At 34.5% G+C, this 14,465-nt stretch overlaps 2 protein-coding genes and 1 pseudogene across 2 annotated transcripts; all 3 read right to left on the bottom strand.

The window, feature by feature from the left end:
- Positions 1-261: 261 nt before the first annotated feature.
- On the bottom strand, positions 262-5,660 carry LOC120086252 (putative BPI/LBP family protein At1g04970). The gene is made up of 7 exons (XM_039042800.2): positions 4,816-5,660; positions 2,684-2,823; positions 1,955-2,282; positions 1,771-1,881; positions 1,286-1,534; positions 988-1,113; positions 262-811 (listed from the first exon to the last, which is right to left on the bottom strand). Exons 1-7 carry the CDS (start codon positions 5,215-5,217, stop codon positions 614-616), a joined length of 1,554 nt encoding a protein of 517 aa, XP_038898728.2. The 5' UTR covers positions 5,218-5,660; the 3' UTR covers positions 262-613.
- Positions 5,661-6,946: 1,286 nt separating this feature from the next.
- Positions 6,947-13,864, bottom strand: LOC120086979 (serine/threonine-protein phosphatase PP-X isozyme 2). The gene is made up of 8 exons (XM_039043814.2): positions 13,550-13,864; positions 12,607-12,759; positions 8,930-8,992; positions 8,770-8,855; positions 8,467-8,542; positions 8,104-8,372; positions 7,951-8,029; positions 6,947-7,479 (listed from the first exon to the last, which is right to left on the bottom strand). The coding sequence occupies exons 1-8, from the start codon at positions 13,688-13,690 to the stop codon at positions 7,429-7,431; spliced, it is 918 nt and encodes a 305-aa protein (XP_038899742.1). The 5' UTR covers positions 13,691-13,864; the 3' UTR covers positions 6,947-7,428.
- On the bottom strand, positions 9,143-9,238 carry LOC120087432 (U6atac minor spliceosomal RNA; annotated as a pseudogene).
- Positions 13,865-14,465: the final 601 nt, after the last annotated feature.

Genomic DNA, 14,465 nt, shown 5'->3' on the forward strand with positions numbered 1-14,465 from the left:
CTCTCAACTAATAAATTTATGAATTTAAATATAATATTAATTTTCTATAATCTTTCTCACCTCTCCGTCCTCTTTCTAACTCCACTCCTATTATTTCTCTTTTTCTTTCTTGGTCATCTTCTTCATTTTAGTCAAATCATAACTATAATGCCACATTTTATTTCAATATTCTTCTCTTTTCCACTTCAATTTTCTCATCACGCACTTTTAATTACAATACCTTTACAAAAAAAATAAAAAATAAAACCTTCCACACAAAACTTCAAAGACCCTCAAAATTTATAAGAACAACCAAAGACAATCCATCATTTCAAATGAAGTCATACTATCAAATTTCGTAACTTCTATGACATTGCCAACACTATATTAAATACCTTCTAACATCAACATTCACAATAGCCCATGAGTGCGTTGAGAACGACTACAGGCTTCTTCGACCTAGTTGCATATGATGGTCGGGTCAGGTCGGATCAGGGTTTTTTTTTTCTTTCTGTACATGAGCTTATTTAGAGTTTACAAATAAATAGGCTTCCTCTTTCATCTCCTTTTGGTTGTACTATTCACATGAATGAGATAATTTACAAGTTCCTAACATGTCAAAGCAATGTTGTTTTTAGCTTGAGTAAACAAGATGGTGTCTGAATCCCTCACTTAAGGCAACATTGCTACATATGATGATCCTTGAAGACTTGAAAACCATTTCAGCATCCTCGAGGGCTAATCCATGAAAACTCGGCAACACGATTCCTTTTAAGAGATACAAGTCGGCAAATGGCACCAAAACTGTTTTGATCAAACCCGAGAGTGTCTTCTGCAGAATTTTAAGATCAAAGAAAGATGAATGGCTTTACTATTGATCTACCATGCTTTAGTATGTTACCAATTGTTTTTCACAACAATTTGCACAAGATCTTGAGTTTAATGCATCCTTCTTCATGTCTTTTTGCTCAATTTAGTGTTGAAATTTTTCGACCTACGAGATCATACCTGAATTAGATAAAGGCGGATATGGCCAATCTTGCTCCATTTCAAAGCCAATGCAAAGTCTTCCAAGGTAACATAACCAACCAAATTCTTCCCCAAGATTTCTGGAGAAAAAGAGGCAGTAATTTCCTGATCCAACAATAAGAACCAAAAGTCAGCGACAAATAAAATAGACCCCAAAAGCCTCGTTGCGAAGTACGAGGTAGACCGGTTCTTCTTGTGTATGATTCAAGATTTACGTAAATGAAGACATGAACCACAAACTAAAGGTTTTTCAGGCAAACAGTTGGCATGAGCTTACCAATGAGATACAAGCAACTGGTATAATTTCACCGGTGTCTCGGACATTGATTATCATGTCAACGTAAATGGAGGTGGAAATATCTTTGTCTCGCAGTCTCAAGAATGGTGGAGAGGAAGCGGAAATATTTAGTACAATATCATCATTTGGATACTGCTGGTAAAGTCGAGGAATAACCCACTTCCATGCTGCAGTATTCAAAAGGTGCTGATCGGGAATTCGGTCCACAATCCAGTGCATATAATTTTCCTGGCCACATGATAACTATTAGTTCGAGTATTTCCTCAATCCGTTCGGAATGATAAAAGGGTGAATTCATGGAATGTCCATTGTAGTCAATTAACCTCAGCATCGATTGGCTTTAAAATAAAAGTTAAAAGATTATTATGCGGTCCAAGCAGCAAGCCATGTGATTTGAATCTTGGTATCACAGGGAGAAAAGAGGGGAAAAAAAACTATGGGAGTGATCATCGATGAGAACTTACTTCAAAGATAACTTGTGAAGCAGAGTTGAGGACATGTTCATGCAGAGAGATCTCAACCATCTTAGCTGAATCATTGCAGTAGACAGAGCCTTCAGTTTCATCATGGAGATTCTGTAGGAAAAGAGAAACTTTATCAAAAGAAACATGTACAGAAAAGTTGGAGTCTTCATGCGCAAGAACTCACTTTAAAGGGAATGTGTGAAGCAGAGTTGAGAACATTTTCATATCGAGATTTTCCATAACTGGAATCTTGAGTTTTGCCTTGGTTGTAGCCAGGAGCTAATTTCTTGTAAGAAGGGTTGAATAAACCATTGATTTTAAATTCAATGGAAGAAGAGGATAACACTGGGCTCCCCACAAAAGTGACATTAAGAGAAGCAACATCAGCTATTGGGATTTCTTGTGGAAGTGACTGCAACGACGAGTCAAGCTTTACTACCCCTTCTTTTATTTTTTTGGCAATATTATCTTCAACTGTTGACTCTATTTTCCCTCCGAATGCATCGACCACCCTGAGACGGAAAAATATAAGCCCCAACTGGTTTTATAACTCACCCAAAAACGTAAATTCTAGGTGAAGATAAATTTAACTCTCTAACATCTACTTTGTCAAATTTTGTCACGTTTCTTCAAAGCTCCCACCAGCAAGCCAAAAGAACTAAAGCGGAAAGATGGACTTGGAAACTCTAAATCTTTTGATGTTACATCGTCCAACTCATCAAATTTGGAGGGAACTTTGAATCATATATAGGAAACTAATAGCTCTCAACAGCCTGAACTGAGATACCATAACAATAAAACATGGCATAGCAAGACATCCAGTTTCTGTACAAGGGTCAGGGGCAAGCAACCTGGAATAGAACAGATTTTATCAAGGTGGAAGAAGTTAAAAGCATAGTTTTTGGTCATGTACCCTTGGTAAAGCCACGATGCCCCACCGTGCAAATGTATGGAGATAGCTTCCACATTGCATCCGCATTCTGAAACAGTAAGCTCCAGAGTTCCATTTTGTTGATTTAAACTTACAGTTAGGCCTATATTCATACCATCAACCTAAAAGTCAAAATCCCCAATAAGAATCCAATAATAATGAAAATACACAGCAATAGCTATAGCCTATAGGTTAAGTTACTTCAAATTGAAATGCCAAGCACATCACAAATTTGAGCAATCAATTAGCAGAGCCATTTCTTCCACATTGTTTGATGTTATTTCTTTTACCATTGGATCATGCAGAGTGTTCTATACCATAAAAACCCACCCTTGTATTAGGGGTACCCTGGTAGTAAGAGTTTGGGGGTATTTGGAGATAATCAAGGTCTTAAGTCCAAGCCAATAGGCAATAGGCAAGTTATAATTTCAAAAACAATAATAATAAAAAGATCTCTTTCCAAATCAATTCTGCATTTTAAGTTAATAAAATGTATAAAGTTTGATGTATTTTCCCCATTTTTCTCACAGTTTGTTGTGCTTGGGTGGAAAAAAAGTTGAGATCACGATAGAGATGGCCATTACGTTAGGGCTACGATTGAGATGGTCATCCTAATGCAATAAGTTATAAAATGCGGCAGATGTAAGCATTTCATATGTATGTGAAGGGCGGGTCATCAATCATAAAAGCACTTGTGAATAGATCATCCGTACAAAAAACTCAACTATAACACTCAAAATCTATTATTTTTAGAGAGAAACTAAAAAACAAAAAAGAATGCTGGAGAGTAAGCTGTTGTCCTCCAAATCATTGTTCAGCTGGAGAGTAGGTAATTCATCCATATCACTTATTTCAACAGAATGCCCATAGTTTTCTAAATGAAAAGAATGCTATAGCTAATTTCACCACTGCATCTCCAAATATCAAGCCACACTTCAGTTTACAATATCTACTTAACAAATTTTCAATTTTCAATAACTATTTGAGTCTAAAAGGTAGAATGCGCCAGTTAAATGAATCTCAAGGGAAAAGCCTGATGAAGTAATAACTTGGGTAAATGCTACGTGATTAAGATGCAAGGATCTTAACAAAGCTTCTACAAGGTGAGTACAAACAAATTGGTCGAAAGGAGGTTGCATAAATTCTTAAGAATGTGGTGAAAAATGGTTGATACTTTAACAATAATGCATTGTTGACTGTTGTATCCTCCAATGCTGAAATGGCTTGTCAGGTACAATACCACACTCATGCCACCACCTCAAACTTCAGGAAATAGTTTCTCAATTGCATTATGGTTTCTATACGTTCTTCCTTTTCAAGATCTAACTTTCTAGTTCAAAAAAATACAATGCTCATAAAGTTGCAATGCTAGACAAGACTTTTTGTCTTTTGATTAATGTAATAACAAATGAGAGAAAGCCATTTCCGTCGTGACCGTAGATCTATCATCTCTTTCACATAACAAAGCAGAATAGGACTACACTCTAAAAATGCAGGTTGAGATCTGATTGATGAACTACAAAGATTGACCTAAACAGATAACGCAGGAGCCCAATATTGAATGTCTATCTCCAGTGATTAGCCCTTGAATTTGTATAATAAAACTCCAACAATATTTCTTTTAACCCCTCAATTACACAATCCCTACATCTTATACCCCAAAAACAATTGAAATACATATCCAATCCATGGCCAAGCATCATAGACCAAAGTTAACAATATCCTTAATCATATATTTTTTTTCCTTTTTCGGGGGTGTCAAAAGTGTCGCTCGTTATGCTCACGGCCTACCCTGTTGATCCTTCAAATCCAAAATCATTTGCACATCTGACTCCATTCAAAATCAAATTTAATAATATGAAAATTGTGTTTAAAAGTGTAAAATTAAACATTTAATTGATGTTGGATGATTAGAGGTACGTTTTGAATTGATTTTGAATATGGAAAAGTGATTTTAACCATTTCAAAATTACTCAAGAACATACACTAAGTATCCCACAAACATTCAAGTCACCAAGTATCCCAAAAACATCCAAAGCACTTGGTAAAATGCATCAATACTTATAATTTTTCTGTTAGATAAAGCAAATAGCATTACTCAGTAGCTGAATTACCTGTACAGATGCGTCTCCTTCATCAGAAATTTCAAACAACCAAGTGTTGTACGTATATTGCCATTTCATACTTATATTAGCAGTGGCTTTTGTAACAATTATGTTAACACCCGTCTCGCCGATCCGAATGTCCGACGATTCAACCTCGAAGCTGCCAATGATTATCTCAGAAAGAGCGACATGAACTTTGCCAATAAGAACAATATTGATAGTCTTCTCAAGAGCGGGCAAACGAAGTGGAATGATTGTGGAAACAGCCTTCTCTATCAAAAAATCCTTGATGAAGTTAAGACCCTTTTGAGATACAACCATCGAAATGAAACCCTCTTCGCTGGAATTGAAATGGGAAGAAGCAGAGGCTAATAGAAGCGAAAACAGTATGAACTTCAAAACGGAACCCATATCAGAGAAGATGATTATTCTCTCTGATTTTGAGGAAACTGCGGAAATTAGAAGTTACCCAGATGAGAATTTCAGCCAAGAAATGGAAAAATTTAAGAAATCAGAGGAGAAATTGGTTTGGGAGAATTGATATTTGAAATGGGGTTTTCTGAAAATTCAACTCATCTCTGCATGAAAGCTTCAAATCTGTACAAATCATGAAGTGGGGAAGAAGAAGAGTATGGTTTTGGCAATCTTGAAATAGAATTTAATGGTTGGGTTTGCAGTGGGAAATTGAGAAGGAAGATGAAAACAAATTTGTGATTGAATATTGGATAAATGATCAAACACACAATGGCAATAAGAAATAGACAAATACAGAAATATTCTCCCATTTAAAAGAAAATATCAAAAATTATTACAAGAAATTGATTAAATTATGCAATAACTACCTCAAATAATGCAGGGAGAAGACAATTGAGCCCTGTTAGATGTTGAGCTGAGTTGTCAAAGATCTGTTTTTCTTTTACAAATCTCAAAATTGCCCTTTAGGGTGGCAATAGATAAAGAAGAGGGAGAAATTATTTGTTACAATTGTCCATTTGAATTTTTTGATTATTTATCGATATTCATTTTATAAAAATCATTAATAGAAATAATAATGCTTCCTCAATAAATAAAATAAATATATATATATATATATATATATATATATATATATATATATATATATATTAATGTTAAAGGTCTGTCATTATGGATTGATGGTAAGATAATGATTATAAGATAGTAATCGTCAATATAAGGAAGTTCTAACTTGTTAAGGTATATATTCTCGACTAAATATTAGATATTCTTATTCTCATTTCCACATTTTTGTTGCATTACAAATTGTCTCTAAACTTCAATCATTGTGGTTTTTTTTTTCAATTTTAAAAGTATCTAATAGTTCCTAAAATTTCAATTTTGTGTCCCTAAGTCCTTGAATTTTCAATTTTAGGTCTTTATTCTATTCAACATTAAAAAAAAACTCATAGATATACTAAACACTAAGTTTAAAAGCTTAAAGTCCCATTAGACATGTAATAAAATTTCATATATATTAAAATTATTTTTTTTACATACCTATTGAACACAAAATTGAAACATGAAACCCCACTTGGTCATCATTTGATTTTTTTTTTTTAATTAAATTTTAGTTCTACCCATAGAAGATTTGTTATTTAGGTTTTCAAAAACCAAGTCAAGTTTTAAAACAAAATATAAACTCCAAAATTTTGTTATTGTTTTTGGAATTTAGCTAGGAGTTGCAAGTGATTCTTTAACCAATGTGAAAACCATAATTAAAAATGTGTTAGCAAACAAGCATATACCATGTCAAATATGTTAGAATTAGATCGCATTTATTTTACTTTTCGTGTCATTGACCAAAATAACTAGGTTTTTCCACCAATAGTGCCCCTTTTGTTTTCGAATATTACATGACAAATAAATAGAAAAGAAAATTCAAAACTTCAACAAATACCCAAAAAAAAATAATAATAATAATTGGCAAGACAAGGAACAACAAAAACTAATCTGGCAACCAATCAAGTGTTTTAATTTGATATGAAAATGAGGTGAAATGAGATGGCAAGGAGTAGACTATAGAAATCATATGGCAGAAAGCCATAGAAACTATTGAAAAATAGTTTTAAAAAAAAGAAAGAAAATGAAGTGGAAGATGAAAGGCCTCAAAAGAGAGTAATCCTTGAAAAAGAATTTGGAGTCTCATTACTTTTAGTCCAACGCGGCAACAGAAAACCATATTTTCTCTCTCTCTCTCTCTCTCTCTCTCTCTCTCTCTCTCTCTCTCTCTTTCCCTTTTATAATTCATCCATTATAATAATTCAGATATCTCCCCCTCACCAATGTCAAACTTATCCCTAACCCACATGGAATATTGAGAGCACCTCCTTTTGGAAGACCCCAATCATCTGCCTGGAATCTGCATTTTACATGACAATTTCTAATGCACTCATTACAACAAATAGCTGATAAACCAGGAAACTAAACTCAACCATCCTAACTGATCACAGCTTTTGCTGCTTAAGGAATCCGTGTCCAATGGCATTGATTCTCATGGTGTCGTGAGATTGTCTCTCCACCATGCAACTCCAGAATTTTTCTATCGTTTATCGGTTGGAACATACACGAAATGACGAGCATTATCTTCTCCACTTCGAGATTTCATCAGAGGAAGTAATCTGGTGCGGGTTTCTTTGCAGGGTTTCCTCTTGAGTCCTGCAACATATCAACAATCCAACGCATTGTATGCTAATATCAACAGATGCAGCAAGACAACAAATATTTGTCCAATGGAAGTACCAAGTTGTGAAGAACAAGCAGAGAGTTGGTTTATATATGAAAAAAGAACCAATTTTCATTGACAAAGAATGAAAGAATATTGCACGAGTGTTACATTAACGTACTGATTTAATTATTTTTCTTTGAGATAACCATGGTCATTTCTTGCATTGTGGGCCCACCCACCCCACTAACCTAACCTATGAAAAGGCTAATTTCACCCAAGGCAAGATCCCAAGAGTTTCAAGCCTTCAACCTGGGACTTAAACCCTCAAACATCTCCGCCCTAAGCCTTTTTTTATTACGTAAGAAACTGATGTTGCAACTTACTCCTTAGACTATATAACACTTGATAAACAACTGGTTTATACTTGAGCAGTTCAGGTATTACAAAAATCTTGATCATACCTGTGGAGCAGCATCAAAGACACAAAACTGTTTATTAAGGTTCTCATCCAGTTGTAGTATAGCAGCTACATTACCACATCTGAAACAGAATGAAGACTGTTATGAACCATTACATTAGCACAAAGTTGAGGCAAAGTCTTGAGGATAATGTACCTGTAACAATAATTAGGAGCTGACCACACTGTAACTATCTGATTATTGAACATCCATTTATATCCTTCCATTACCAATTGATGAGCTCGACAAATATAATCAATGTTGTTTGTGTGGTTGAAAGAAGTAACTACACTGCCACCAAACAGGAAACCAGCACCTCGAGGACTCAAACCCCAGCCATCTACAATGTCTTCAGGATCAGACCACAGTAGGTCACACATGGCACCATCATGAGGTACTTCTTGCTTCCGATCAATCGTTCTAATCTGGATATATATATAAATAAATGGCAGTATGCTGAGAACTGAGTTCAACCTTAAACGTATATAAGAACAAATGAGAGCAAGGAAGGGTTCTAACTTGATCTAGTGTTGTTATGGCAGGAGAGAGACCACCATGGACGCTAAATATCTTGTTTTCAATGAGAGCCGAGAGACTGGTGGATTACGAAAGGAACAAAAAAGCAATTAAGAGAACGTACTAGTACTTCAATCATTAATTTTCAAAATACCCAATGAATGATACGTGCAATTCACTATATTTCTTATGTATTATATAGATTCTTGACTTCCAATTCATTTTCTGAAACGCAAAAGAGAAACATGCCCTGTTTTATTCTCTCCCTCTCTCTGTCCTAAATGATTAAAACATAAATTTACAAACCTTAAGTAATCAAAAATATCAGTACAGTATCTCCAAACATTCACGGAGCCATATTTCCGAAGGCACTCATCATAAAATCCATAAACCTGTAAAGAGATCAGAATATTAGCAACATAAACAAAGCATTTTATCTAGAACAGTAAAAATCAAGAAACTTAACCTGTGTGATTTGACGGCTTTCATGATTCCCTCTTATAAGAGTGATTCGATCTGGATATCTCACCTGAAATTAAAAAAATAAAAAATAAAAAAATAAAAGTCCATTTTCAGACAAATTTAGTTGAGCTAAGAAATTAAAATAAATAGGGTAGGCTTTATGGACAAAAATACCATTACACAATACCATATGTTTATCTACAAACTGATATTTGACATAAACATTTTATCCATATGTGTTAACAGGGAAGCCCGTATGCTGGTCCCAACCTTGTAAGGGGAGATGCGAACCATCTCTCCTTCAATTGAACACAACATAAACATTTTATATAGATAGTTCTATGTAATACTAATACCGCCTTCAGATCCTATTCAGTGACTGAACACAGCGATGAATTCTTTTTTCCTTTGGATAAAGAACCAAACTTACATTGAGAAAGAAGGAAATAATACAAGGGCATAAAAAAAACCATAAAAGGGCAGTCTACTAAAGGAAGGGACTTCAGTCAAGAGAAATAAGACCTAACCGTATAGTTACAAAAAGGTATTATCACCACATCCAAAAAGAAACATAGAACCTAGCAAAGAACCAAACATCATAAGAACCCCTCTCTAAAACTCAAAAGGTTCTATTGTTTCTTTCCCTCCAAAGACCACACAAAACAGTACACAACCCAGCTTGCCAAAAGAACCTCCCTCTTAACACGAAAAGGAGGGTAACTAAGTACTCAATCATCTCCTTGGGTCCTTGTAATCTTTGCATCTGGCAACCTGAACACCAAATGTAGCCAAAGGTAAGTCCAAATAGACTGACCAAGCTGGCAACTCCAAAGGATAATCCAAATCTTCCTCTGTTTTTCGACAATGGATACAACAAAACAGCCCTATAAAGGAGGCCACCTTCCACAAAAGCCTATTATTTATTGTTATTGTTATTTTTTATGAGAACTATCAAGAGTCTTATGATTTCTATTAGATTGAAATCCACCCTAATCCTTTCTATTGGCAAGAGGATCAAAAAAATTTATGAAGGCTAACAAAAAATTTATGATGACTAACTAAAGATCATTCTATTCCAGAAAAGCAACAGGAGGTTTCTCTAGTAAGTATTTGGTCCAGTGCATATTTTATTAATTTAGTTTGTATTCTTTCTCATCCCAATAATTTTTTTCTTTTTTTTCTTTCTTTTTTTTTTTTAGTAACAATTGCTTTCATTGAGAAAACAATGAAAGAAAACAAGGGCATACAAAAAACCAAGCCTGCAAGAAGCCCCTCAAACGAAAGAGTTTCCAACTAAGATGCAATCTAGAGAAAAATAACAAGAAATCTTCAAAACCAAAACCCAAAGAGAAACATGAAACTTCACCAAGGACCGAACATCACCAAGGTCCCTCTCCACACCTCTAAACACTCTATTGTTTCTCCCCTCCAAATATCCCACAATAAGGCACACACCCCAGAAACCATAATAAATCCTCAAATTTTCATTTCTCCTCGTATAAGATAATCATGCACCATAAAGAGACATGTCTCTGCCACTGAAGTGTCAGTACCTACTAGCAATATGAAATCCTATGTTTGCCTTCAAAGGAAAAAAATCCCACAATAAGGAAAAAAAATCCCACAATAAGGGAAAAAAAAATCCTACAATAAGGAAAAAAAAATCCTTATTGTGGGATTTTTTTTCCTTCAAAGGCAAACATAGGATTTCATATTGTGATGGCTTATCCCACAACGTATTATGGTTTTAATTAGATTGAAATCCACCCTAACTCTTTCCTTCTAATTGGCGGGAGGATCAAAAAAATTTATGAACGCCAAATAAAAATTTATGATGGCTAGCTAAAGATCATTCTATTCCAGAACAGCAACAGGAGGTCTTTCTAGTAAGTATCTGGTCCCAGTGCATATATTATTAATTAGTTTGTATTCTCTGTCACCCTAATAACTCCTCAAAATTTTCATTTCTCCTCATATAAGATAATCATGCACCATAAAGAGACATGTTTCAGTGTCAGTGGCTAGTAGCAATATAAAATCCAATGTTTGCCTTCAAAGGAAAATATCTATTCATTGTCACCAAACTCGATAAAAAGGCATATTAACAGGCTTTGTGAAAATCCTTCAGAGATTGCAACTACTTCATGCTTCATTATTCATTCTTATATAATTCAGTTAGCTCCAGGCTAAAATGCCTCATACTCAAGAAGATGAGAACCAAACCGAATGACCTATCTCCCTTGTATATAGACAGAAAGGATCAGAGCTGTTAAGCATAATGAAACATAATGGAGACCAAGGTCGATTCTTTCACTGCTGTATATTGGCAATTCTTTCACTGCTATATATTGGCCTTCAAACACAACCGTAGCAGTCCAATAAACTTGTCCAATCAGATATGCTTGGGGCAGTGAATCGGGCTATTTTGCAGTAGCTTTCTGTTAAATGCCAGTTCATAGCTGGCAGTTTCCTGGCCACTCCTTTGACTATTTGCATGAAGAAATAAACACATTTTCAACACAAGGCTTCTGGCAAGTTTGACAAGTAGGTTCTACTTCATTGTTTTCTTTCTTTTTTTCCCTTTAATTGAAACAACTTTCATTGAGAAAAAAAATGAAAAAATACAAGGATGTAAAGAAAACCCAAGGCACAAAAAAAAAAACCTCCATCTACAAAAATGGATTCCAGCTATGCAAAATAACATCTATAGAATAGTTATAAAAGATCTTCGAAATCAAAGTCCACAAAGAAACATGAAGTGAACAAGAGACGGGCCTCAATAAGGTCCCTATCCTTCCCTTACTATATCATTGTTTTCTATCCTTGGTTTGATTTAACACTACATGAGTAAGAGTTCAAAACATTCCTCTTACTATCAAAAAAAAAAAAGAAGAGGATAATAAAACTATTGAGAATAGATTTTCAAACTTATGGTTTAGGCTTCTGGACTTCTCCATGATTGCACTCATAAACTTAGAAGATCAAGAATTATAATTAAAAAAAGCTCCTACATATCTGAAAGGATAATAATTATGAAGAAACACATACACAACTATGACATGATTATAAGTTCCTAAACATCTTCAATATGTAAAAGAAACACAACTATGACATAATTAGAAGTTCCTAAGCAACTTCTATGCTTAAAAGAGGTATACAGGCCACATGGGGAACCTTATCCTCTATGTTGTTTCTTCTGATGATAAAGACAGACTGGACTATATTCAGGGCCAAAGTATTACTCCCCTATCGAGGAGAACTTACTCTTTTAGCATGTTAGTCTCTCAATTCAAGAACTACTATAAGAATTAATTCGATCCCAACTGACCACAAAAGTAAAACTGATACATGCAACTGTTTCTGTAGAGGCCACCCAGAAAAATAAATAATTTCCCCTTTGATCTCTTGCTCATTTTCCAGGAATCACTCATATCTGGCTTCAAGTTATTGGCACGATAAGTTGTATTGAGTATTAGATATTTATAAACAAGTCCTTCTGTGCAACTTCAAATATTGACTCAAATTTAAACCTAGTCTTGAAAGCCAATAAAATTGAAACCAAAATGAAGTGATGTTTAATGATCACGTAATCACTGGAGATCAAATATAAATGCAAGAAGACTATAGTTTAACTGCTGAAAATAATTAAAAAAACAAAAAAAAATCAAAATTGATAATCACCTTTAGAGCAAGTAGTAATAGAAATGTCTCAACCGAGTAAAATCCTCTGTCAACAAAATCGCCAAGAAACAAGTAGTTGGTCTTTGGACAATCGCCTCCTACTTTAAAAAGCTCTTTCATGTCATAAAACTGCCCATGAATGTCTCCACATATCTAAGTAAAAAGACAAAATAGAAAAAGGTTGATTCACATAATTAACAATAAATATCAATCCAAATCTGAAACTCAAACATAGTTTGACATAATTCCCCGGTCTTGGGGTGGTGTCCTACTCCTTTGTACTCCAGTGAAATGTTGGTTTCTTATTTTAAAAGAAAGCAAAACAATATAATGGACATGAAAAAAGTTTTGGTGGCTCCATTTGAACCCTAGACCAAAGCCATCTAGTTAGCTTGTTCAATAAATGGTTACAGCCTTACAGGTCTGGCATATAATATCCATGAAATTATTAAAGGGTTGCTTCAGCAAGCATAACCGAGTAAAAACTAACATCAAGATAGTATTCAAATCTGCTCAAGAACCAAGACAGTATTCAATAACCAGTTGTTCGAAATCTGTTCAAATTTCAACACCAACAAAGTATTCAAGAACCAGTTGTTTTTTCCAAAAAAGAATGACATTAAAAGCCTACAACCTAACCAATTTACGAGAATTCCAATTCGTAATCAAAAGACGGAATCTAATTTACCAAATAGACCAGAAGAACAAAAAAAACCAAAGTTACAATGACAAGAAGATAAGTTCAAATTTCAAAACAGGAACGAAACCCCACAAAGGAGGAAAAAAACCCAAAATCCTTGGGGAGAAATCCAAATCAGAAACGCACAAACCACAAGAAAAGAAGAGGAATGAAGAAAGAGTCAGCAGAGTTTAATGAAGCAGAATGAAAGAGGTGGAAGTGGAATCAAGAATCTGGAAGAAGGGGGAACGAGTTGAGACTTACAGTAACGGGGGCATCAACTCTTTGAACGTTGCTCTCTTCGACGAGGATTTCCATGGCCTTGAGACAGAGAGCTTTAACTTCAGACTCCTTGAGCGGCTCGCAATTCTTCAACTGCTCAATTTGGCGGTCTAGGTCAGACATATCTCCTTCTCAGTGGATCTCTCAGCCTTCTTCTTGTTCTGGTTCTGGTTATTCTTCCTCTTCTTCTTCTCCTCCTCTCTTTTATCAATCTCTCTCACAGAGCCCCAGAAGGGAAAATTAGTATATTGTGGTGCTGCTCTCCCTGCCTTCACTTCTTTTTTTGGGGAAATTGACAAAAATAACCCCTTCCTAATTTATTTTTTGAAAAATTGGTCACTTTCTCACAAATTTAAAAAACTTTGTGTGGTTAATTATTTTTCTATCATTCTCAACTTATTACATGCAATCAATCACAATTTACTAATAAATTAACCAAATTCTCGGTACAACCCAAAACTAATACATTACGTAAAAGGTATTGGATATCTTGATAATTTTTTTCATCTTTTCGAATAAGCTATGTTGGCTTGTTTATCAATTCTTTTTTTCTACGAAATCGCATTTGAAATGTGTAATTACTTCTTCACTAGTAAATAGTTCTTGATTTTGATGTTTCTAGTGGATATGTTTTTTATTAGGCATTTCAGAAGTTTTTAGTAGTATAAGGCCAATTACATTGTTGAATTATCAACAATATTGGTTTCTTCCTAATTCAGTGGTTGCTGGTTTCTTCTTGATTCAATAATCTAATATTCGAATTCTAATGGTATAAGGCCAAATTATAGGTCTTATTGTTAATTTTAAGTAAAGAAAATTTTGTATGTTTAATTACTTTTATACCCCTTTTCAACTTATTACATGCAAATTACCCACAACAAAGAATTAAATGTTTTAA

Source organism: Benincasa hispida, chromosome 9 (assembly GCF_027475165.1).
Source record: "Benincasa hispida cultivar pf3 chromosome 9, pf3_genome.v1.1, whole genome shotgun sequence".
Lineage (NCBI taxonomy): Eukaryota > Viridiplantae > Streptophyta > Magnoliopsida > Cucurbitales > Cucurbitaceae > Benincasa > Benincasa hispida.

Excerpts from the sequence above, each read along its gene's own strand:
- LOC120086979 (XM_039043814.2), bottom strand. The coding sequence starts at position 13,690 with ATGTCTGACCTAGACCGCCAAATTGAGCAGTTGAAGAATTGCGAGCCG. Across the intron at positions 8,993-12,606 it reads TATTACTACTTGCTCTAAAG|GTGAGATATCCAGATCGAAT; the intron begins GTGATTATCAAT and ends TTTTAATTTCAG. Across the intron at positions 8,856-8,929 it reads AAAGCCGTCAAATCACACAG|GTTTATGGATTTTATGATGA; the intron begins GTTAAGTTTCTT and ends ATCTCTTTACAG.
- LOC120086252 (XM_039042800.2), bottom strand. The coding sequence starts at position 5,217 with ATGGGTTCCGTTTTGAAGTTCATACTGTTTTCGCTTCTATTAGCCTCT. Across the intron at positions 2,824-4,815 it reads AAGGAGACGCATCTGTACAG|GTTGATGGTATGAATATAGG; the intron begins GTAATTCAGCTA and ends TTTGACTTTTAG. Across the intron at positions 2,283-2,683 it reads GCATCGTGGCTTTACCAAGG|GGTGGTCGATGCATTCGGAG; the intron begins GTACATGACCAA and ends TTTCCGTCTCAG.